This window comes from Rhopalosiphum maidis, chromosome 3, assembly GCF_003676215.2.
Source record: "Rhopalosiphum maidis isolate BTI-1 chromosome 3, ASM367621v3, whole genome shotgun sequence".
In the NCBI taxonomy this organism is placed as follows: domain Eukaryota; kingdom Metazoa; phylum Arthropoda; class Insecta; order Hemiptera; family Aphididae; genus Rhopalosiphum; species Rhopalosiphum maidis.
The window spans coordinates 45,607,690-45,634,804 of NC_040879.1; the positions used below are offsets into that span (position 1 = coordinate 45,607,690).

Sequence of the window (27,115 nt, forward strand, 5' to 3'; positions counted from 1 at the left end):
ATTATTTTTGTTAATTTAATACATTGTTCTTGATTATTTTTTTTAAACAATTAAATGGCTTGAACACATAAATCATGCACACCTTTATTGTCTTCAATATCAAGATTCGAGTTATCAGTATTCAAGCATTAAGTAATAAGCAAAAAATATTCACGGTTATAAACAATATTTAGCTTATACCTACTATTTATAGGTATTTACAATTTAAAATCGATTACAATATTATTCTATAATGTATTTTTTACATTGAATTTTAATTATGGAATCCAATTATATAACACAATAGAAACGTCGTATTCGTTATTAATTCATTTACTCATCGTATTTCTTCACGTATTATACTACTAAGACATAACGTCTATTGACTTAAACCTGAACGATCATCAAAATTTTCCACCTTATTTACGACAGTAACATTAGTGTAAATTCAAAATACTCGCTATTCTATAAAAGGTAATGTTTATATACTTTTTACGTATACCTAGGTATTGATATACCTAGCTTTTTATTTAATAATCGTAAAAATGAAACAAGTGAAAAAAAATACCACTGCTCCGATGATTTAAATTGATAACTAAATCATATTTAACAATATTTTGTGATTTATAATTGCTTATACATATTTAAAAATAACTTTAAATCATATAAATATAAAATTATAATATTAAATAAATGCCTTATTTTTGTAAAAAACTTTTTTTTATTAAAGATCATTTATTATTATTATTATAATTAATTCGTTAAACTTAATTTAGATTTGTTTGTAGTTAATTAAAATTTATTATCGAATATAAATTTGAGGTGTCACTAACAAATAAATGAATATATATGGTTGACTTTATGCACAATTAAGTTAATCAAGAGGAATTCTAATTTAAATATTAGGCTTTACGTCTCTAGTTAAAATACTGGTCCTAAATTTAAGAATCGTATTCACTAATAATTTATAAATGAATATATTATAGTTGCAGTGACGACTCAAGAATCTAAAATCATGCTTGTGAAAATCCTTCTACGAGTTAAATAAACTAGGAAACGTGTCTTATGTATACCTACTAGTAATAATATTAATCTATACATTGTATTAATATTAACTTAAGTTTTACCAGATGTTATGAAATGTTTAAACATTGATTAATGTAATCCGATTGGGATGTTATCTCAATGTATCGAAGTATCCACAAAAAAAAGAAAAGAAAAAAAAATCGTGTTCGAATAAAATAATATATCATTAGGTTTTCAAAATTACTTTATAGTCACACCAGTTAAAATATTCATATTATTCGTAAAATATTGTATTCGTGGTTCAAATAAAACAAAAATCAATTAACTTCAAACTTGCATGGATATATTAATACGATATTAAAAAAACAAATAAACTACATTTCGTTCAATAGAATATTATTCAATATTTGTTTTGTTTTGTTTCAGGCAATCATGAGCATAAAGGAATTTTACACCGGATGTGATATTTTCATAACTGGCGGGACCGGATTCATGGGAAAAGTTTTGATTGAAAAACTACTGCGATCATGTCCGGGCATTAGAAACATATACGTTTTGATAAGACATCGCAAAGATAAATGTATAACTGCCAGAATCGAAGACATGTTGGCGTTACCGGTACGGAGAAATATACATTTAAATATACTTGAGTGATGTTTAAAATATTAGGTTTTCGTGCATTTGATACGTTCGATAAGTTCGGTAATAATAAATTTAATTCACTTGTCGAATATATTATCGTCTTCGGACCAATGGTTCAATATTATAGTTAACGAAATATTAAAACGAGTCACGGGTGTTTATAACTGTATAATTAAAAAACAAATTTAATGATCAAATATTATTACTATCCAACCATATTCGGCGGGTTTTGTGATCATTTGTAATAATATAATGTGTATTTTAAAGATAAAATACTTTATTATACGGCGTGATCCATTGAACGTAAAGTGCACTTGTTATTTCATAAAATAATATCATTTTTTTTAAATATTCCTTTTTTTATTTATTGATTTGATTTAATAAATATCTATTATTATTAATTAAAATCGTTACAATAAACAACATATATTTCTGTAAGTATTTCTTATCGTTATTATATTTTAAGTTATTGTTATTTTAAATGACTAGATATATTTTTAATAATATAATATTCTGTAGTAGAATATTAATTGGAGTATTTCGATCTACACGTATTAAAATAAAATTTTGCGTAAGTATAGTTTATTCGTTTTTACTATTATTATTCTTATAATAGAAAATTTACAATCTATGCTACGTGCATAATAAAAAAACATGTTAACAGTGTAGGATTTTTTATTTACAGAATAATTTAAAGAGGGAAGGCATCTGATGATAGAACTCAACTTTTTCTTTAATTAGTTTATTAGTTAAAGTTTTTATGAATCGAGCAGTGAAAAAATATTTGTATGGGTACCACTCCACTCCAATCATTTAAACTTCAAATAATTATAAATCATTAACTTATTCGTATAAAATTAGATTTTTGTATATCTATAATGTCTTTAAATATATTTTGCTTTGAAATAAAATATTAAAACCACACATTGTTGTTAAAAGATTATTTTTTAAACAATGACGGTAAAAAGTAGTAAAAAATTTAATTTTTTAACGATTTAATATTATATTATAAAAAAAAATTCTCATAAATGTTAATAGTTTTTGAAATAATAAGTGTTTTATATAAAATAGATCACTCGGATGATATTTATTATATAGTATATATGATAGTATAGTTCAATAAACATACCATATTACAAATTATTGTCTCCATTATACGATTACATAAAAAAAAACCACTTACCAGTTGCCACTATGCTAAAATTACTTGTTTTTTTTTTAGTTAAAAAATTCAGCTATCTAATCGTGGAAAATATGAGAAATATATTTTAAACGTGATACTTGTATTGTACACGTTAATCGTATTAATAACCTCTCACCAGTCTTACCCCCAAATGTACAATGACTAAATAGTAAAGTACTCTGAATGTGTGTCTGAATAGGTGCTTACATTTAAATGAAACTGAAATAAAACAAACGGTTAAATAATTACAATTTAATAGCTTATACAAGTCGAGAAAATAATGTAAAAATGTCTAATATATATATATATATATATATCAAATAAACCGTAAACACTAAACACAACAAATAAATAAATGCAATTATTTACCAAGTTTGAAAGATTAGTTGTAGTATTTTGCAATGAAATTTACACACACGCACGCGTGCGAGTTTGGATTAAAGCTATTTACGTTTATTATCGGTACAAGTGTTACTCTATTTTACGAGTAAATTGAATTAATCTATTTTATTTTGTTTTAAATTTCAATTAGGAATAATAGGTATTAAGTTTTGCTGTGTAGGTGACACTGGATTTATTTTCTCGAAATAATTCAAACATACCTATCGTTATTTGTAATAATTTTAAATAATTTACCATAATTTAACTTTGGTTTTATAATTACACTGAACAACAATTTCACATAAATATTTTTTTAATTGAATGTAACTGAATAAAAAAATATATATATTCCTAAAATATCTGAAAAATGGAGAAAATATCAATTTATATTCTACATGTATTACTTGTATTAAAACGTTATGACAATAACGATGTAATGTTTCAATTTCCACATAATGTTACATGCCATATTATAATAGATATAATATAGATACTATGTATATATTGTAGTATTGTACAGTGATTAATTCTAAGCTGATTGAAGAACGGTTTTAATTGAATTGATAACACTTAAATGGTGTTTCAATGCAAAAGGGTCAATAAACTTGTTTACTTAAATATTTTCCATGATGATGTTACTATGCATAATGTTCCAAAGAATAGCTATAATTTTTAGATAAATATTGAACTAGAAAAAGCGATTTATAAGATAATTTTAATAATCATATATTTATTTTCAATGTCATAGACATATAATATTTTCCCTGTTTTTAATAATCGAAATTACCATAGCTCATAATTTAATAATAATAGGTAATAAAAAACAACGATACATTATTGAAGCGTTCGTCAAAAAATTTTATGGTACCTAAATAATAATAAATATTTGATATTTTCTTCGCAGCACTAAAAAACATAATATCGTAGATATGATTTTAACCAAGATTCATAATAAGTATTTGAATAATAATATTCAAATTTTAGCAAATGTTCGTATTTTTTTTCCGATTATCTTAAAAAGTACGGATAACTTTTTCTACTATAAAATATTAAAATGTATCTTAAAACAAAAAACATTTATAAATAAATAATATAATATAATCGGTTTCTAATAAGGGTAACATAGGTAATTGTAACACAAAATTGATCAGAAAAAAAGTTATTCTCAACCCAAAAACAAATGTATATTTATATCAATATTAATTATAATCATTATATTATATTAATATGGAATTTTCTTTTTGCGTTTGCCCAGCTGTTCGATAAGATTAGAACGGAGTATCCCGGTGTCGCAGAAAATAAAATAAAACCTATAATTGGAGATTTGAGCGAAATCCATCTGGGGATGAGTGATGAAAATTACGATATGTTGGTTCGTAATGTTTCAATTGTTTTTCACGTTGCTGCAACCGTTCGGTTTGACGAGCCTATTCGAGAAGCGATTATCAAAAATGTAAGAGGAACACGAGAAGTCGTCAGATTATCTAAACAAATGAAGAACCTCATTGTAAGTAAAACTATTCAAATGAAAATGTTTATACTTAAATTCTTACGTACCTAAGTAGTAAAAAGAATTTAACCAAATCAAAGCTCGGAAATCGGAACCAAAGTCCGGGCGAGTGGTTTTAGAAATAATATACTATACATGTGTACAATCAATAATCATATAATTTGTATAGTTTTAGACATTTATAAGATAAATGTTTGGTGTATTGATACATTTTCTTCGTTTAATTGTTATAGTAAAATATAACTTAAGATTAAATTTTAATTATAACATTAATAATAATCACTATTGATAAGTGATAACTTTATGCATATAAACACACTCAGATAGCGTGAAATTGCCTAATAAGATAAGTACCGCGTATTAATCCACTGTTAATTTTCTTCATCTATTATCAAAATGAGCAATTATCTCTCACTTATTGATTTGAATACGTATCATTGCTATTATTATATTCTGCACAATAATATAATAGTATAATTATAGTGACCATATATAAAAATTTTAAAAATAGTGCATATTAAAATCTTGCTTTTCTATTACGAAAAACCCCTCTTATGAGATAATTGGTCAATGTATATATTATTCTACACATTTTTCCTATAGGCCATCTTTGTCTATATAAATTGTTTTTTTATCTCTTTACTCTATTATTTCTATTATCCACTGTAAAAACGAATTATTTTAAATTATAATTTCATTACCATATCAACTCATTAGGTATGTTTCTTTATGATGAACACAGAATCTAGTAGGCCATAATATCTTCAACGTACATTACGTATACCATAATGGTATAGTTATATAATTTTTATATTTGAAGCCTTTAATATAATTCTTAATAGGAATAGCTACAACTCGTAAATATTTTTTAAGAATATCAAATTTAATTTCTTATAATTTAATTTATAAGACTCAGTCTAATATTAAAAATAAAAAGGTGGAAAATTGGGTACTGCTCTCTACTGTATAATAAAGCGTCGAGCGTGTATTGCTGTAATAGATGAGCTCAATTTTAATTCTATGATATACTGTTGAGAGTAGAGCATTATTCAAATACAATTTTATTTAGATAATATTTTTAAAAATATTTTCATAAAAAGTTTCATCACAAGTTGTTATAATTTACAATTATAATTACTCGAATAAAAAATTATTCAATTAATTTTAAAACATAATTCTTTAAATAATTCTTAAACATAAATCAAATAGTTATCAGTTATTTTATTTGATTAAAAATTTAACATAATATATTATAATTTTTTATATAAAATATTAAAAACGGTAGTTATAGCTTTGTATTTTAAGTCATACGATTAATATACATTTTATTTTATTCCGAATAAATGCAAAAATAATATAAACAAAGCATACCTATATAATATTATAGAAGAAAGTTTATTATAATTATAAAGTATGTATTTGTTATAATAATTTCGTAATAAGTAATTACTGCAATAATAAATAGTAGTAACTATATCAAAAATGAAAAACATTTATTTATAATAAATATCATTACACAATTATTATACATATTACAGAATTTTTAAATAAGATTTTCAAAATAACCTTTTCTTCAAACATTTCATCTGATAGTTTGTTGAATTTCGGTAAATTAGTCATAGTTTTAGGTATTACAGTGATACAATTAAATAATTATATGAGAATTAAATGCATTCGGTAAAAATCAACATTCTGTTCGATTAATAAATTATTAAAATAATTTCTTAATTTAATGTATAATAGAACAATATTAATATAAACTTATTGATGACTAGATAATACTATAGTACTTAGAATATTGACTACGCAATAATAACGTATTTCGTAATAATACATAGTGCGATATACTCATCATACGTTTGGCTTACTTCGTAACGAAGAATTTAATATTTCTTTATTTACTAATATTATTATTAATGTAAATTATAATATAATGAATTAGTATTAGAATTATGACTGAAAATTAATCGAATATTTTTTTTACACATTTACACTTTCATACGAATAATTTTATAGATAGGTAAAATGTTGTACAACACTGATATCATTGATCATTAACCATTGTATAGGTAACAAAAATAATTCCAAGTGTTTGAAAGCCTAATTAAGACTTACCTGTTAGCCACTAATATTATTCTTCATGATATTATATTGATAGTCTTATTAAAGTAATTTATTTTATTATTGGTATTAATGGAGATTGATTTAATTTTTTTCAAAAATATTCTTATTCTACACTTATTATACTTGTATTTTTAGTATTTAATTATTATAATAATATACATAAATAATAATATTATATTATTGTTATTATTTATTTATTCTCTTTATTAATTGTTGATCTAATATTAATTTTTTATATTTCGCGCAAAATAAAAATGTACTTAAATATGTCTATTGGTGGCGCAAATTACAGGTAATAAAATTGGCAAAAATACTATCTCCCTGCAAAATTTCATAAGTTATCAATAATTTGGTTATTTTTAAAGTTATGTGAGACATATTGTATTGCAATTATTAGATTTGACGTATTCACTTTCTAGAGACAAACCTAGTACTTTAGTATAAATAGTTCTTAACTACACTACCACATTTATCTATGAAAAGTATAAAATTGAAAAAATCTAAAAACACTTTTATAAAAAAAAATATGTTGCTTATTTTATTTTGTATATTTTCTAATTTTTAGTGATTATTTTGATGTTCTTAAGAGCATATTAAAGCTCTGAAAAATGTATCTTTTTTAGTTACATAACTTCCGATTCTTGCAGATAATAACTGGAATATTGTTTTTTAACGTTTATTACTATCTTGTTATCGATTTCATCAGGATAGTTGTCAACAATAATTACTAATCACTAATACAATGTTAAAACAGACAGTGTAATCGTTATTGATAATTAAAAAGTGGATTTTATTTTATAAATGTCCCAAAAAACAAAAATTACTTTTTAAAAATAAAACTTGATGCACTTATAATATTACATAACTTAAAATAATGCCCTTACACATTTTTTTAGCATAATGTAATTAAAAATCTATTTGAATGACTGTACGAGGTATTAGATAATTGTAATTTGGCGTTATCGTGAATGATACAAGTCGTAAATCATATAACCCAACTATACTCGTATATTACTCATATCTAATGGCACATGAAGAAAATGTCGTTGGTCAAACGCATTTGATTGTTACATAGGTAAACCATACGTAAAAAATTAGATTACGAAGAAAAATAAATAACACTTTATTATCTAGTAGTAGCGTGGTTTATGGTAAATTTTTATGAAACTGTATTCATTATTATAAAATCAATACACGTAATATATGCATTAAGTTTAAAAAAATGTAAAATATAAATTATATTTTTAAGTACTTGATGTGTTTGATAAATTGATAAATTTCGTGTTCAATAAGCAGTGTTTTGGAATATTTGGAAAAAATTCGAATTTCATTTACATTCATACCCTATTGTTAATTCACAAAATGTAAGATACAGTCACTAGTTGTAATTGTATTGAAATTAGTTTAAAATACGAAACTATATCATTATGTATGACGATAAAAGTGATGACGTTTAGATAAAGGTAAAATATATGCATAATTTATATAATATACTAAAAATATACCTAACCATCTTTGTGTTATAACTGTTATCATTGAGGCACACAATGTGTTATCAAAGAAATGAATGTATTGGTAATTTATTATACAATATATCGTCTGTAGGCATATTATACAGTCGATATACATAGCGATTTAAGTGAGTATAGGTGTTATCACATTATTATTTTTTAAACATAAACTTCTTTATTAATGAATTTCAGGATTATATTTTATTACACATTTACACAGTTAATATAATATAAAAACTAGGATATCTCTAATTAAAATAATACATCTGTGAACTACAACGATAAAATAATTTTTTAATGAATTTTATACAAAATACGAAGAATTTGAATTTTTTCTACGCCAACGATGATAAGTACTTATAATAATTTAACTAAGTTTATTTAACTAATTTACCTAACTTAACTTATACTTAAAGACTGTAAGTTATAAGCTTTTAACTAAGTGATCGCTACACCTAATTTAAAACTGCATACGTCTTTAAGATAGTAAGTAGTTTAAAATAGTACAATATTTATCAAGATACTTCATATTTTAAACTAAGTTTGAAATTTCTAAAATCAAATTCGATTTTATAGGTATTTTATTAAGTAGACTTGTAACACATTAATTTCTCATGAACTACTAACTTTGTGTAGTAAAACAAAATTATTATATTTATCTGCATTTTGTCTTGTATTATACACATACATTATTTATTACCTATTATTTATTATAATGATTTTTCTGCCAAATAATACATTTGTGAATCTGTGAATATAAGGTGTACTACAGTTGAGCTTTGCCATTCACCCACACCAATATGTGTCGCAATATATGACATTCCCAAAAGAGGAGAGGTATAACCCCTAGCCTCGTCACCACGGAACCGCGTTAGACTATACTCATTATTTTCACCACACACAAGTGTTAGTGTTTAAATAAATAATTGTGGAAGTTAATCAGAGACATAACATTTTACTAAACTCCGGTGGTTTTTTAGCCATTGGCTATTATATTAACCACATCATTTACCTCTTCAATTAATATACATGTCATTAGGTATCATACACATGTTTATTGGCATAATAAATCGATATATTATTGTAATTCATAATTCATAGCGTATAACTTCATAATACTGCGGGGTACTTAATTATATTCGATAACTGTATCTTGATGTTTATCATATTATACATTATTGAATAATTGCATAATTCATTAAATTTTATTCTGCAGGTATTTTTACACGTATCAACGACCTACTGCAATTGTAACAGAATTTATGTGGAAGAAAAAGTGTACGAATCGCCGATCAGTTGGCAGGATGCAATTTTGATTGCAGAAAATTTAGATCCCAAATTATCTGAAATTTGCACGAAACAGTAAGTGAAATAGGTATAATTAATCTTAAAAAAAAAAAAAAAATTCCTTTGTAGTAATACATATTTTTCTGAGTTATATAGTTGATTATAGTTTAATATATTTAGCATTAAAAATTGGGAAATTAATTTCTTTCCTAAATTCAAATATCACGATTTTGCACAATTATCAATTAGTATAGTATTAACAAATATCAGATATCAATAAATGATATTATATTAAAATTATGCATATTCCTTATCATTGTTGTACAACATAAGTGTATATTTTAGTCTTTCAAAAACTCATATTATGTGTACCTACACTCATAATATTTATTTTCAAGCGCTGTTTTTAATAAAACCCGAGTCCTAACTATAAGGCAGCTATACCTTGCAATTTACATTATAGAGTTGCCAAAATAATAAAAATGTTACGATATAAATAATTACTAATTTTTTACCTAATTCATGATATTAAGGATAAAAATCAGTAACTTTTAATACATTAAAGCAATCCTCATATCGTCAGGTGTAGATTAATTAATAATATCTTAAGTTTTTAATTATTATTTATTATTATTTGTCACATTATAAAAATATCTACATTATTATAAATACATAAACAAGAAAATCACCTGGGGTAATATTAAAATATTTAAGGGTACTTAACGCACACTAGTTCTCATTTAGTTGTACCTAGGTTTAGATACCTGTAATTAAGCATAATTGTTATAATGTTACAATATGTATGAAAATTACTACATCGAAGCTATAAAGTAAATTGTTCTTCAAACTACAGGTCTACAGGTGTTTATTGGAGATAAATAATAATACCTACTATAGTCTATAAAGTACAATTGAAAGTCTTTTTTTTATTATTATCAACTATCAAACTATAAAATGAAAGAATAAGAGTACTATGTTTGATACTATAATGTGCAGTGCAGTGGCATAAACTGGGGGTCGCACGGGGTCGCACTTGCAACCCCTGAAAATATCATAGGGTCGCAAGAGTATCTTTTGCGACTCCGAAAAATCACGATTTCAGTTTTCATAAAATTGAAATATCAGTAAAATAATAAATTAACTAATTTATATTTTGAGAACCAATGTTTAATTTTGTTTTGAAGCACTAGAATTATTATTATATTATGTCATTTCACATTTATTTATAGTTTTGTTATTAATCATTTTCTATATTTATACCAATATGCATATTTATTGTGATCGGCCGATTCGAGTCTAATATTTTATTAAAACTAAAATTTTGACGAATAAAACAGTTTATTTTTGATCTATAATTTAACTTTTATACATAAATTAAATTTATTTTTGTAAATATTTTTTTATTATTTTGGTATTAATTGTTGTACCTGATTATTAGAAAAATATTAATACAAATGTTGAGAAAAATGTTAGCCTTTTTGAAGAAAACCTCCATTCTACAAGAAAAAGATCAATATAGTTAATGATTAATTTCATATCATATCTTTAGTATTCATTTACAATTTATTGAAATTAAATTTATATTAATTTAATATCTTTAAATACCTATTTCAGAGGATGTCAGCGCACCGTTTGTTTTCTCTCTCTATCCCACGCGCAACATAGACAAAACGCATTTATGCAGTCTGAGTAGAACTCGCTCAATTTTGGTTTTTAGAGTTAATATACCTATTATAAAATTTAATTTTTACAATATTTCTGAGTACAAGACAATGAGTTTTTAAAAAAAAAAATAAAATTTTGAAAAATTAAAGGTTATTTAAAAATGTTGTAATTTATAGCTATTTCTAAACTATATAATTAACGTTGTATTGGGAATAATGAAAAAAATTCATCGTCTTGTACTCAGAAATATTATCAAAATTTAGTTTTATAATAGGTATACTTACTCTAGAATTAAAATTGAGCGAGTTCTACTCAGACTGCGTAAATGCGTTTTGTCTATGTTGCGCATGGGTCTAGAGAGAGAAAACAAACAGTGCGCTAACATCCTCTTAAGATTATTTTGTTAAACACTACCTTAACTTAAAGTCAAAATTTTATTTTATTGACAGTACGTAATTATATACCCTATTTATGACGTATGTTCATAATATATACCAATTACCAATAGATACAATATGTGTTTAAGGTTAAAATAGTTTAGTTGAATTTATGTACTTGTAATGTTAAATCTAGGATAAAATAAAATATTTTAGGGAGGTGTGGGGGGCTTCGCCCTCCACAAGTCTGTCCAACCTAGAAATTGATTGCAACCCTAACAATTTAGCCCAATTTACGCCACTGGTGCAGTGTACGAATTATGTTCAGACATAAGTAATAAAAAATAGTTATAAAAATGTGTCCTTCCAAGTCGACCGCAACCTATCAAGTTTATCTCGAAACCTTTACAATTAGCACCGATCTAATTTGAAAATTTGGTTGTGATAATAATACGAGTAAGGTAGCAACTCAATCGGGAGATTTTTTTTTAATTATTTAAAGATGATGAAATGTTATTAATTTCTTATAACTTAGGTAATTTTACATTTGTTTATAGATACTGTAACAAGTAGGTATTTATCAGCCGAGGGTTTAAATTTCACAGATAAGGCATTATCTATCTTATGTGAAAGTTTTAAACAATACGTCTGTAAATCTTCAACTAGAAGATCATAAGACGTCGTAGTTTATGGGCACAACTCTATGGAGAATATTTGGCTTACTAGTTTATGATAGGTATTGTTATTTAATAAAGCTTTTAATATCAAAACGATTTGTTATTAATTTAAAAATATTTGTACATTGAATTCTATTTTGGTATATTGTTTAAGTCAATGATTTTGATATTTGACCTAAATCATCTAATTCCGAGAATAAAAACATTTCATAGAGATAATAAGACTTGGCATGACTGTTCCAAGAAATATGGCATCTGAAGGATTTAACAGAAAAAACAACTTTCAGCCAAATTGTGTGGAGGATAATCTTGTCTAAAAATTCCGAATACAATTTAATTAAAAAATAATAATCTAATTAAATTTATTTTTCTGTTATAGTAGTATTATTATGATTGATTTTTCAGATATAATTTATATATATTTAATATTTAGTATATATTTATATTATAAATATAATCAATATTTATGATAAAGAAAAAAAATTATTATCAAAGGGCGAGAGTGAATAATATGTATAAGTGTAAGCTTATTTAAATGCACAATTTAATAAAAATAATTGTATTATAATCTTAGTCATATTTTTTTCTCTGTTATTTTGAAAACGTTTTCAAAATGTATTAAATATATTAAATATTTTTTAAGATTTTGTTAAATTTTATCGTATTAAATGCATATAGAAAAACAAACCTAAACGTCGAATCGTGAGCTGCAAGTAAAGAACCATTGGCTATTGTACTGGACATAATATAGTTTACTTGACGGACAATCGTTTTGTTGTATTATTACTATCACCATAAAAACACAAACATTAATCAAAAACTTAACATTGGCGCAAATTTTAAACTTTCGTTTAAAACGAGTTCTTATCAATGATAAATCAAAGATAAGTTTTAAAAAATATATATTTAAAAAAAAAACAAATAAAACAATGCAATTTAAAAAAATAACTAATGACTTGGGATGTTTATCTTAGTTATTTTCATCGTGTAAATTAAGACGATAAAAAAAATGCTTATACCATTAGGCACATTAAAAATACAATAATCACTTATGCAACGAAAAAAAAATAGTATATTATAGCTCACTGCAATGTTCCTATAGGATTATAATCGAATGTCAAGATCATGAAGACGTTTTGAAAACGAGAAAATATTTCGACGAATAACTGAAATACCTTCAACACCATTATAACACCATTTTAATATTAAATAAAATATTTAGTATGGAACCGTAATAATAACAATGTAAAAATGATTTAAAAAACGAGTAATAAAATTTATAATATAATAAAGGGACTATATTCATAAATAATATTTTATCTCTTTACATACTTTATTTGTTAATCATTATTTTCAGAATAACTTAAATTAATAATTACTTATATTAAACGCAATAACGTATTTTTGCTTTGGGGCGTTTTGTTTAAATTAATTTAAATATGAAATAAATTCACTTTTTATAGAATAAAAATAAATAATTTGAATTTTAAAATGTGATTTTTTTTTATTAGTAAACATTCATTACTTACTGCTTAAGCTTTTTGTAAAATATTTCTTATACATAATTTAAAATAGTTTTTATTAGAATTTTTATTATTGTTATTATTATTATTATTATTTTTTTTTCTAATAACTGTATAAAATATTTTATATTTTTAATTTAATGTTACAAAAGAGGATATTTATCTGAGGACTTTAAATTATAAAAGTAACAAGTTATTATTAATTAGTTGTTTTATAACTTATAAGTAAGAATATAAAGTTTAGATAAACGGAGTAAAATCGCGATAGTTTCAAATTTAATATTTATTTATTCTCAGAAAAATATTTTGCTTTTGAATATTACAATAACCCGCGTATGATGAAAAACCGAGAAGTAAATTATACGAGTAATAGTAAAATAACTCAATTTTCTTTCGAAACATGTTTTTTAATGAAAACAAATTATTAAAAAAATATATTTACCATATACGTCCAACATTAATATTTTTGGATAAAATTAGTGTTTACCTTTTAAACACGTTGGCGGACAATCAAACAACTTTACTGCTATGGGCTATAGCAATCATTAATTATTTTTATTTTATCTAAATTGACAATTTAAAATATTATGGCAATGACAGTGCTCTAAAAACCTTTTCTTAAATTTTTCATTATTTTTATAACAGTAATAATTTTAATAGTTTTTTTTTTTATGAAAAACAAGTAGTATGATCTATATCTATATTAAATACGTCGCAAAATTGAATACTGTCGATTTTATTCAAAGCGAAATTTTATTGATATATATTTTTTCATTTTATTTGTAAATTCTTACTTTTCCATAACATTTTTTAATTATAACACATACGATAATGGTCATCAGTGGCTCACGGCTCATTTATTTACTGTTATTTAAAAACATAAATAATGTTAGTACTTTTCGGTTATTAAAGAAGTTTGACTTAACATGTATCTGAAAAAATATATACGAATGTTGAGATTACTATTATATGTAATAACAGCAGTAATGAAAAGGTTTCATTTTTAGATATACATATATGAAACAAAATATTTTATGTCTGTTCGCCAACATATGAACTAATATTTTATATCAATATACTCGTAAGATTATACAAGGTTTTATAGTTAATATAATATGTTGTATGCACATAGTGTAATCGAACATATCATGAAATGGATATCCTCTATTATACTATAATAGCCTATAAACTTTGTTCATAGCAATTAAGACGTTTTTATTTGGACGTAATGGACACCAATTGTATCCAATTTGTGAAATGGAAACTGTTAATTTACACCTAATGCAATTGTTCTTATTATAATAATTTATACCACCTAAATCAATAACTTATCGTGAAATGGTCATAAAAAAATAGTACGTTTACCTAATTATAATTTATAACAAGCTAATAAACTAATGTTTAAGTATAAAATGAGTACTTATTTTCGTTATTTGGATGTTAATAAAGTATAAATCATGTATGAATAGTGTTGCATAATATGCAAAAATGCAATTGAAACATAAGTATTTTTAACATGTGTTATTAAATACATATTGTGTGTGATTATATTTTATACATAACATTTACTCTTTAGTATTAATATATTATTTTATTATAATTATATAATGATATTTTGAATTTTCCAAAAAATCATCTGTATCGTATAAATTAGAAAAAAAATTACACTAAATTTAAAGTAATTATTTCCACTTCACTGAGCAGATATAATTTGTAACCATTACATAAATTTAAAAATGACTTAAACATTGTGCTCAAAGTTCGTAATACGGAAATCCATTTCATGAAAAGTTCAACTACACTGTAAGAGTAACGAGTGTAAGGTGGTATATTGCTCTACACAATAATCATCGAAAGAAAATAAATCCTCTTGAAATGTAGTAATAAATTCGCACATTATATATTTTACAATGTATTGTGTTTATGTATTACATATGGTATTGTCGCTTGAGAATTAAATTAAATAATCGATGGCTAGAATTTTTTATTTCTTTGTTCTCCCTCGAGAGCTTTATTGACTGCGTTTGCGTGTATATACAACTATAAACATAGTTAATCAATAGCCATGTTGAATATATATGTTGTATGTATATTGTGTATATATATATATATATATATATATATATAAAAATTAAATTCAAACTGAATAATGCGTTGAATTTATTCTATTACTGTAGCTTTCTAGGATCATTTCCGAACACGTACACATTTACAAAATTATTTGCCGAGCAAATAATCAGCGAAAAATCGGACAGGTCGGATCATAACAATAATATGCCAATGGTCATATTCAGACCGTCGATAGGTAAGTATTTATTATATTATTACAAATATATATGTATATTTATAAAAATATTATTAATATAATATGGACTATTTCAATAACATTGTTAGAAATGGATAGAACCTAAATATTGTCTACTATAATCTATTTCTTCTAACAATGTTTTTATATTTTTGTTGTTAAACTTCTCTCTTTCTCGCTCTTACTATTAAGGGGTGTGAAGTAGATCTCTTGTCTCGATCCATTCCTTTATAAGTCTATTATGGTATACGTTCAATATAAGCCATGAACCATAATACTATGGGTTAGATTGAATGCATTCAATTAAACACGTACACGTAAGAATGTATTCATCGAGTATACATTAGATTTATACTTGTACTCTATTAATTGTGATAGAAAATGTATTAATTTTATAATGAAAATAAATGAAAATTGAACGTTATTATAATAATGAATTCTATGATCAAAAATATTAAATATATATATGTTTAAAATTTTTTTTTACTTTAGAAAAAATAATACACCATAAAATCTATATATTAAATCAATATACATTTAATAAAAGGTACCACAGTTCCAACTTTCATGAATGGTAATAATGTTATAGATCTTCAACTTTTTAAGGCATCGGATCATCTATTATTTTTTGAAAATATCACGGGTCGCATTTACGGTAAAAAAATATAGCATATTAAATTATTAAAAATTATGTATTTAAAGATGCATATTATAATATGAAGACAAGACGTGCCCTGGACTAAAGATCTCTTTGAATGTGTTTATTTAAATTTTTTTTTTTTTAAATGAATGTTCTAGAGTTCTATACCCTGTGTAATACCATACAATAATAACGCCATTCCACGTTGGATAGTGCTGCGTACGATAATATCACCATTCGACAATTAAACTCTGGCATTGATTTTTTGTACACTGTGTCATTTGGTCAACATGTCCAGAAAGAGTAAACAAACCATGAGTTCTGCATGAGTCAGAAAATTTCCCCCTCATTTAGACCCAGCTGGATAACTTTTGTAATATTATACAGTCACTTAATGCATCATAATATAGACTTTTGCAGATATATTACTGAAATAACAGTAATATAATACAACGAATCACCCGCATGGAGACAAAAATTACTTTTGAAGAAAAAAACATAATAAAACATATTATTTATAGTACAGTAGGTTTTCGTTATTTTGAATCTCAAAAAAAACAGGAAAAAGTTCAAAATATCAAAAATTTCTAGATATTGAATTTCATTAAAATTCATTTTTAAAAATATTTAAAAAAATTGGTAAATAATTTTAATGCTTAAAATGCATAGTTTGAATACTTAAGTACTAATACTATATACATATTAATAAACTACAGTAATGAATAAATATTATTTTTTTTTTTTTTTAAAACCTGTCATTACAAGTTGTTTGATATCACTTATATATATATATTTTTTTTTTTGTAAGAATGTATAAAATAATTATAAGGACATTAAATTTATGCTTATTTTCCATTTCACAATTTTGTATACGAATGACTACAGTTATTGACTACCAACGCGTTAAATCACAATCAGTATACTAAAAATACTACTTAATTTTTGTTCTTACCGTAATAAGCTATTAAGTGTAATGGTAATTTCAGGGGGGTTTCAATGTAGTTCGATATAACGATGTTTGACATAATAAGAATCTATCGTATATTTTTAGTAATTTAATTAATCTTATGTCCTTAGATGCGTTCACAACAAAACGAAAATATATAGTTATTTATTTTAGACGAAGAAAATAAAAAATCATTAGTAATTTCCTTCCGGGTCTTATTTTCAAAAACAATACGAAAACAAGATTTTAAATTACGAGACTAGTTTTACATTACACGCAAATTCGTGTAGAATACTCGTAGGTATTTCTGTTCAGAGATAAATGACAGGATACGAACGACAGTCATTATTTTGTAACCAATATAACGCGCGTGTGTATAGCTAAACCGATGTGGTTATATTCGATTAAAATTCGGATTTTCGTCCGAACGTGTGCCGCGCGTTATATTATATTACAACGCGTACCGCGATATTATTATGTTAATAGGCTTTGTATATAATATTATGATATTATTATGGTTTCGCAGTACTATCTTCGGCCGCCGAGCCCGTAGTTGGGTGGATAGATAATCTTAATGGACCGATCGGCCTCATGGTGGCGTGTGGGAAAGGCGTATCGCTGGTCACGCTGGCTCATAAAGATTCAACTCCAGACTTTATGCCCGTCGACTTGTCCATCAAGGCGATGATACTGGCCGCTTATCACCGTGGCACACACAAGTACCTATATATATATATATATATATATATATATATATATATATATATATTGTTGATTGTCCAGCATAAAATGTCAAACCTAAAATGTCAAACAGTCCCGGGATACCGCGCGAGGGGTGGTTGCAGGTCCTCAGCTACAACTGCTGTCGTAGAGAACACCAATAACACTGCTTAACGTATTATATCGAATAGTATACACGCAAAATACAATGTGATATCCATCGCGTTTCGCCGTGCCAAAACGTTTAAATCCTATTCTTAAACTTTAAAACTGTTTCTTCCGTGTGTATAGATAAAATATGAAAAAACATATAGAAAAGTGGGTACCGCTCTGCTCCGCATTAGGTATTGAGTGGGTCACTGTAACGGGCATGTTAAATTTGAATTCGATGATATATCATTGTAGGCAAAACGATTCCGAGCGCGGAGACAGTCGTCAGCCTGTATCATTAGCTATACATTCCATGGTATGTGTGTTAAAGTACTTTATTATAGTAATATTAGAATTACAAGAGGTAGGTCTAATTTTTGACGAAAACATTGCATTTGTTAAATATTTAGAAGGTATTTAATTATTATTATGATATATATTTATACCATATTATATTATTGTTAGTTACTTTTGAATTACTAACGATTTATGATTAATAAATAAAATGGTTCATTATATTAATAGATCATATCTTAAAAATTAATCTACATATTTTCTAAATGTCATTGCGTATAGTAAAATTCATAATGCACATAAAAATAACAAGTCTTCACAAATATTATTTTTAAATTGTTATAAGGTAATTTTCATCGTATTTATTGTTAAAATACGTAATTTCGTACTACAATTAAATATCTATAAAAAAAATAATTGTGTAAAAATTTTCGAGTATTTTTATTACCCAAAAAATAATGACAGGAAAACCAAAAAATAAAAAATGTAAAATCAATACATTCGTCACTCTACATAGAATCCAAAAATTTTTTATACATTATACATATTTCAATCTTAGTAAATAATATAATTAGAACCAATCTATTCACTTTTTTAAACTTAAGATAATATATATACTAAATATCACAAAAACATTGGTTCTCGTTTCGATCCAAAATATAATATTTATAGAAATTTATAATTGCATTATAGTCACGTGGTATTATTTTGTAATCTTGTATTTATAAACTTATTAAAGTTCATAAATATAATTAACAAAACAAATTAAAAATTATGTTGAAAAATCCATAGTATAGTAAAATAAAAAATACTACGCTGTATGCGTTATTTAAACAAAAAGTTAATATTTATAATTACATTTTTTAATTATTACTGTAAACATAATGAACAGAATCCAATTTTAAAAGTTTAGCAAGTGATAAGTTTTTCACTTAATTTTATAATAAACAAACTAAAATAATATGTACTAATCAAATATTAAATCATTGGATAGTGTAAAATCTGAATAATACGAACTTCTAACCACCATCTCAATATAATATGCACCAATGCACAATGCATAAATCGACCAGTTGCTAAAGGTAATGCCTGTTAGATAGGTACTTTTTACAAAATCGATATTATTCAATAGCTTCATTGTTGAGTCTATGTCTAGATTTTATACGATGTAAAGTGGCATGCAAGCCGCATATGAGTGAAAAGTGGTGGTTTTCTATTCAATAGGAATAGACCGTTTATTAAACAATGTAGCTTCTTCATCCATCGATTTAATGTCAAACAAAAAAAAATTCAATAAGACAATCGACGTTTATGACATTATGCTTACTTATTGTATAGCTTATCTATACAATAATCTTATTAGAGTTTTAAATAAGAATCAATTGTTAAAGATCTCCTAATTATTGTCTAGACTCTAGACCACGTTTTTCGTTATGTTTTTTGGTTCAACATATTATAGTATCGTACTATTATAATACTTTATAGGTAACCTTTTGCAATTGATCGTCTCACACAATATAGTATTAGGTACCTACTCTAAATTGTTTACTGTTACCGTATAGTTCACCGCTTGTAAATCTTGTTATGTACAAACGACTGTCTCTAAGCCATTCATTTTTAAAAACATTTCATATTTTCACGGTATAATGATTAATTAAATTATATTAAACTACAGCTGTAGGAACAAAGATAAATTTCAATAGATCGTTTTTGGCATTCTTTTAAAAATATAACAAGCGTACTTTTACCAATGTAGAGTGACTATTTTAAAGTTAAACACTTATTCCGTCAAAAACTCTGATACAAGAGATATTTTTTAAGTCATAACGAAAATTTAAAAAAAAAACCAAACATCTTTTAAATATTTTTATTGTTATAACTTTTTAAATTTATAAATGTATGATTTGATTATTTGAATTAGTTACTGCATATGTTTTTAATTTCGTATTCCAAAACATAATATTTTTTTTTGAGAATTTCAATACATAAAAAAAACAGAAAAGTACTATTGCTGTATAGTAAAATAAGTGAATCTAGTCATTGATATAAGTCATTCTAACGATGGATATGTTAAATTTGTATTTATAACGATAAGTCATTGCATTCAAAAGACGAATTTAAATGGAAATGATAGGTATTTCAGTCTCTATTCCTAAAAATATTTTATGATTTGAATGAATATTACTATTAATAATTTAGTTTTTCATTAGTTAGAAGGCATAGGTTGTACAAAAGTATTTTATATGCTTCAAAACGCTATGACAGTCACACAAAAAAATCATACATCATTGTAAAACTATCATTACATTTACATTCATCACTCAGCTCAGAATCTAAAATCGAATTTAAAACGAGTTGTTAACAAGTAGTTATAACTTAATAAGTATTTACATTTTAAAGTTTTAATGAATAAAGAGGTGGAATATTATATCTAAGTATTTAAAATTAAGATGAGTAGATTAGTGTAACAAAAAAGTATCTTGCAAAATACCGGTCCACTAATTTACTCATCAAAACTTTAAAATTTAAATGTTTATAAAATTAAAACTGATCATTTAATCGTTTGAAATTCTTTAAAAAGTATTCTGTTGTACAAGATAGTATTTATAATTCACAGACTGGAGTAGCACTGGGATAGATATGCTAAAAAATGGTGATTCACTTATTAGCTCATCAATACTTTAAATTCTAAGCATAAGTCATAACTAGTTATCTATCTAGGTACTTGTTTGAATTAAATTTTCATGCATTGACATTTTAAATTCTTAGAAAATTATTTTGTTTTAGAATATCAAGTTAAAAACATATGCTTTTACCAAAAATAATAGTAGAAAAAAAATGTAGTTAAACATTTCTAATTGTGTAAAGAACATTTTTTTTCGAAAACGTTAATATTTTTCGAGAAAATTAGTTGGTATTTACCCAAAAAAATAAAAATAATCATAATATTATGCTGGAAGTTTAATTGTTTATTATGCTGGAAGTTTAATTGTTTATTATACTGGAAAATTAATTGTTTTTGTTTATATAATAATTTTATTGTTATTGCTTATCTTTATGTTTTATTATATTATGATTTTTCTTATTTAGCTCGTCAGCGGACAGCCCACTCACCGTGTATAATTCGTCATCGGTCAAGAAGTCAATTACTAACAACCAAATATTACAATACGGCGTAAAGTATTTAATGTCGCATCCGTTTGATGATATTTTATGGAGGCCGAGATTTTTTATCACGTCTTCCAAGATACTTTATAAGTATCTCACTATTATTCAACAACTTTTACCAGCTATACTTATTGATTTCGTATTGAGGACTACTGGTATAGAACAAAAGGTGTAAGTATTTTCTTAAAAATTGTATTTGTGACTAAGTATTACCCATTCATGCCCGTAAGGTAAAACAATTTTAGTCTGCAATTTAGGAACTTAACACCATAAATGAATAAAAATATAAAATATTAGTTATGAATGACATAAGAATAATCTTAGAGTAATATATCTAATGAACTCATGATTCCTATAGCTTTCACCAATCGCCTCCAATGGTTAATTGTGCAGTATTTCGAATTTTATAGCCAATAAAATAATTATTACGCTACAAGTAACCGTGAAAAATTAATATTAGTATGTGATAAGCAAAGCTATGAATTTAATGCATTCGTATTTTTTTTTTGTTTTTTTTTGCTACACCGTATAAAAAAATGGATTCGGCCAAAATTTGTTTTGACCTATTTATAGTTTAAATACCAAATCTTATTTTACATATTTTTGCATATTTTATGGGTTAGGGCATATAAATGCATGTTTTAATGACTTTTTTGTATAAATGCTTTTTTTTGTACTCTTCTATTTTTAATTGGATATTTAACGTGTATTATTTTGTACTCTTGAAATTAAGATTAAATTAATTTATTGATATCAAGTCTGAAGTCGTACATAACGGATGACAAAAATCGTTGATTGTACAATGCAATAACTTCTTTAGAGCATATTTTTTCAGTTTTTAGTGCATATATGAATGCATATTTAATAATTTTTAAGTTCATTAAATTCACAGCCTTGGTGATAAGTATACCTAAGGATATCCATAGGTGTATATAGGTTTACTTACAATTGGGAAAACAAATTTCTATAATTTACACATTTGATAATTATTTGATATTATTATAAGTGTACAATAGTTTACCAAACTTTACATTAATACCTCCATAGAAATTATCATAATTATAATTTTGTTAATTTTATTAATTATCCTAACGTATAACAAAGGAATCATGCTGTTGAACTAAGTGATGAGTATTTTACCATTATCCAAAATAATAAAACATATGGTGGCAAGTTTCGTGTAGCAGTGAGGGTGTTAAAACGTTTTTAAACTCATGAAATATTATCCACGAAACCACAACTGCGGCTGTTGATTGACAATTATCTTACTAAAATACATTATATTTTTCTGATACCATTTACATCATAGTATATGTTATAGGCATTAACGTTTAAAAGTAATAGAAAATAATTTGTATGATTACTAATCATTGATTGGTAATAAGTGGGGCTGTGAATTTACAAACAAATGTATTCTTTTTAGCACATTGTAAAAAAATCTTAGTTAATACATTATCAAACAAAATGTTTGAATTAATTAGCTAAGTAGCAATGAATTCAATTTTGAAACTTTTTTTTAAATTTCTTATCACTTTTACATTTTGATTTTCTAGGTATTTTTTGATAATTTTTTGTTATTTTATTCGATGTTTCTTATAACTTCCGTCAATTTTAACTATTTATACATATTTAATAAATTATTCTTTAATTTTTGCTTTGTAAAATAATTAAAATATTTTTTTTCTCTTCAATACAGCTTAATTTATTTTTATACTTTTTCAATTTTGATTTTTAAGTGCATTTTACACTCCATTTTTACAGACTTCCAATTCATTTTTTATGGATTTTTAGTGCTTATTAAACTCACAGCTCTAGTAATAAATGTTCCAAGCTATGAATGTCATATATTAAAATGTATTGTTGTCTACGTAAAACACCTATGATTTAATGCGTATACTAATAATAATATGGTCAATAGTCATTATAATTTATGGGTTTGATATTCATATTGTGTCATTGGAATATTCATATATTGTTAAACATCACGAATTAAAAAATGAAAAATAATAAAATTACCATAACTTACTGTTCAATATAATTAATACAAAGGTAACAAACGGTAGTAACAGTTACAAAGTTATAGTTCAAACGATCAATAAACAATAATAATATTACTATATGCTTGTTGTAAACAGACTCGTAGATAATTATAATAACAAAGATAATTATGTTTAGTTATACCTATCAATTTTTTTTGGCTGATGTTGATCCGTCTTAAATTTATTTGTATGATGTCATGCATTTTTTACAAATTTTTTCACGTAATATTTTCATAGTATAATATAGATAACTCGTATACCTATATATTATATAAATATATCATTGATAAAATTGACTTTTGATTGTACCTATTAGCTATTCTAAAAACATTTTTTTTTTTTTAATTATATTTATTATAATAATTGATAAATAAGTAATAACAAATAACATCTAGTATCTAGAATGAACTATATTCTAATATTGTAACTATGTTTGTGGTTTTGAATGTCCATCGTGTACCACAATATAAAGGACGTATCTATGATATCATAATATTGCATGTTATAATCAGTAAATTAGAGAATAGTTTACCTTGAATTTCTCATATTAACTGTGAGTTGCTCTGAGTAATTAATCCAACTTTAATCGTTATAAGAAAAATTGTTTTTTAAAAACTTACAATATCAATAAAAAAAAGTTGTGAGCATTATGTAATTTTGGTATTTTTTAATTGCTTCAAGAATAATATATGAAAAATCTTAAGTTACATTTTTGTGCATATTAGATATTCAAATTTAAAATAGCATGAATTTGAATTGTAATATAATTTGCAAATTTTCGTGATATTTGTGATTTTAACGAATTTTGTTCAAATTTAAAATTCAAACCCTAATTACAAATAAATTATGTATAATTTAATGAATTTTTTAATTTAAATTATATTTAAGTTCATTTATTTTTGAATTACATAATTGTTACATTATATAAATCCTGTAATACATTTTCAAGCTTTTTTCAAATACGTTTTACATAACATTATTTTCAATAACGATAAACTAATATAAATGGTATAATAAATTATAATGTACAGCCAAAAAAAATAGTACCTTGATTTTGATGTATAGGCATTTTAAAGTCCATAAATGTTTACGACAAAGTATTGTATTAAATTGCTTTTTAAGGGTCTCTACAAGTTTTTACGTTTTTGATTTAATGGCGTATAAATTAATACATTATGTTACGCAGATGTATACTTAATTTTTAAACTTTTTTAGTTATAACATATTTAAAAAGATCCAAATTTTAAATCTTTGTAGTTTAACTTGACTGGAAATAAGGAACATACTCGTATTATTGAGACTGACATATTAAATTAAAATATGCGTACTAAAGTATTAAGTAAGGGACAATCATTAATAATTTTGTAATTATATCTACAAAAAAGAAACTGCATTGAATTATTAATTATTTTTTACTTTTTTATTAATATAATTAATGTTGAGGCTATTCTCATGTACTTTTGTTGGTATTCGGTTATCGGGATATACGTATAAATAAAACAGCGATGGATTAAGTTACTTCACTAATTTTGCGCTAGCAATAATCAAAAGGAAGTTTGCCACCTTTTTTTCCCTAGTTAAAAAGATTCACAAATAAATATGTATTATTAATCAAATTATTATTATTTATTCATTTAAAAATGTATAAGACATTACAACTAGTTAGCTTATAAATTATCAAAACAATTAAATACGATTACATTAAGATGGTTTCTTTCCAATTTTAAGGTTTGAAAAATCATCTATATTATTATCTCTTGAAAGTTGATTGGCTAACTCTAATTCTAGTTTTCGATTACCTATATACTTCAAGAATATCAAATCACTCAACCGATAATCACCAATGTTAGATCTCGAATACGTTTTGAACCTTTTGAGACATGAAAACATTCGCTCTATCTCGAACGGTATTGGTAAACGCTCATACAGAAATATAATACATTCTTAGAACAATGCTTTTCAAACGAGGAAATATTCTTTTTAAATCTTTGTTTAAAAAAAAAAAAATTACAAATAAACATTAATCGGATCGTTTTTCTCTGTCGTATTTTGACCCTAAGTGTACTATGTGTACATCATTGCAAACAGTGTTTTTATCGACAACTGGTTCATAAAATTGCTGATTTTTTATTTTTTGTTCGACTTGGTTGTTATAAAAATTGAATAGCGAATCGTGTATAATATTTTAATTTGTCAAATACTCCAATGCAATAATGTAATACACTTTTATTTCGTACAAGGTTAACTAAAAACGTATCTAGATAAATTATAATGAATAAGTTATAATTTATTATTATTGCTTTCAGTAACTTGGTAAGATTGCAGCAAAAAATATATTTAGCAACAATAGCGTTGTCAACTTTCACTTTACAAACATGGACGTTTGTAAATACAAATTTCTTACGTCTACTTACATACATTCCGGACGACGAAAAAGAAGATTTTGATTTCAACTTCGAAAATATCAATACAGAAGATATTTTCAAAAATTGTCTTATTGGGACGCAAAAATATTTATTCAATACTAATCCCAAAAAAATAAAGCAAGCAAAAAATAAATTGAAAAAGTTAGTTTTAGATGCAAATATACAATTATGGTATACAGTTATGGTAAAAAAATAAGCTAAAATTCGTGTTTTTTTTTTCTTATTTTCAGATTAGTTTGGATCGATCGAGTTTTAATAACACTATTTTTTGTATTTATTGCATGGTGTTTATATTTAATTACACCCTTTAGATTTTGAATACAAAATATTTAAGTTAATTTTTAATATAGTTTTTAAGTCAGACTATCTTATGCAGTCATTTTTTGTAACAATTTAATTAAGTGTAATAATTTACAATTGAAAAATATTTATAATAAATATAAAAAAAAAAACCATTATCTGGTGGTTACCATTAAAAATTGTACAGATAAATACATCATCGAGATTAACTTAAAATCACGTTTTGTTTTTTACATTATTTA

General features: G+C 24.4%; 1 protein-coding gene across 1 annotated transcript; it reads left to right on the forward strand.

Annotated features, from left to right (window-relative positions):
* The first annotated feature begins 321 nt into the window (after positions 1–321).
* Positions 322–26,951, forward strand: LOC113555948 (putative fatty acyl-CoA reductase CG5065). Its single transcript, XM_026960592.2, has 9 exons — positions 322–453; positions 1,432–1,623; positions 4,467–4,718; positions 9,573–9,718; positions 16,063–16,190; positions 18,303–18,495; positions 22,031–22,279; positions 26,454–26,714; positions 26,804–26,951. The coding sequence occupies exons 2-9, from the start codon at positions 1,438–1,440 to the stop codon at positions 26,889–26,891; spliced, it is 1,503 nt and encodes a 500-aa protein (XP_026816393.1). The 5' UTR covers positions 322–453; positions 1,432–1,437; the 3' UTR covers positions 26,892–26,951.
* The last annotated feature ends 164 nt before the right edge of the window (positions 26,952–27,115 follow it).

Bases quoted from the DNA above. Each gene is read 5' to 3' on its own strand.
- LOC113555948 (XM_026960592.2), top strand. From the start codon at position 1,438: ATGAGCATAAAGGAATTTTACACCGGATGTGATATTTTCATAACTGGC. The intron at 4,719-9,572 runs GTAAGTAAAACT...TTTATTCTGCAG, and splicing joins AACAAATGAAGAACCTCATT to GTATTTTTACACGTATCAAC. The intron at 9,719-16,062 runs GTAAGTGAAATA...CTATTACTGTAG, and splicing joins TCTGAAATTTGCACGAAACA to CTTTCTAGGATCATTTCCGA.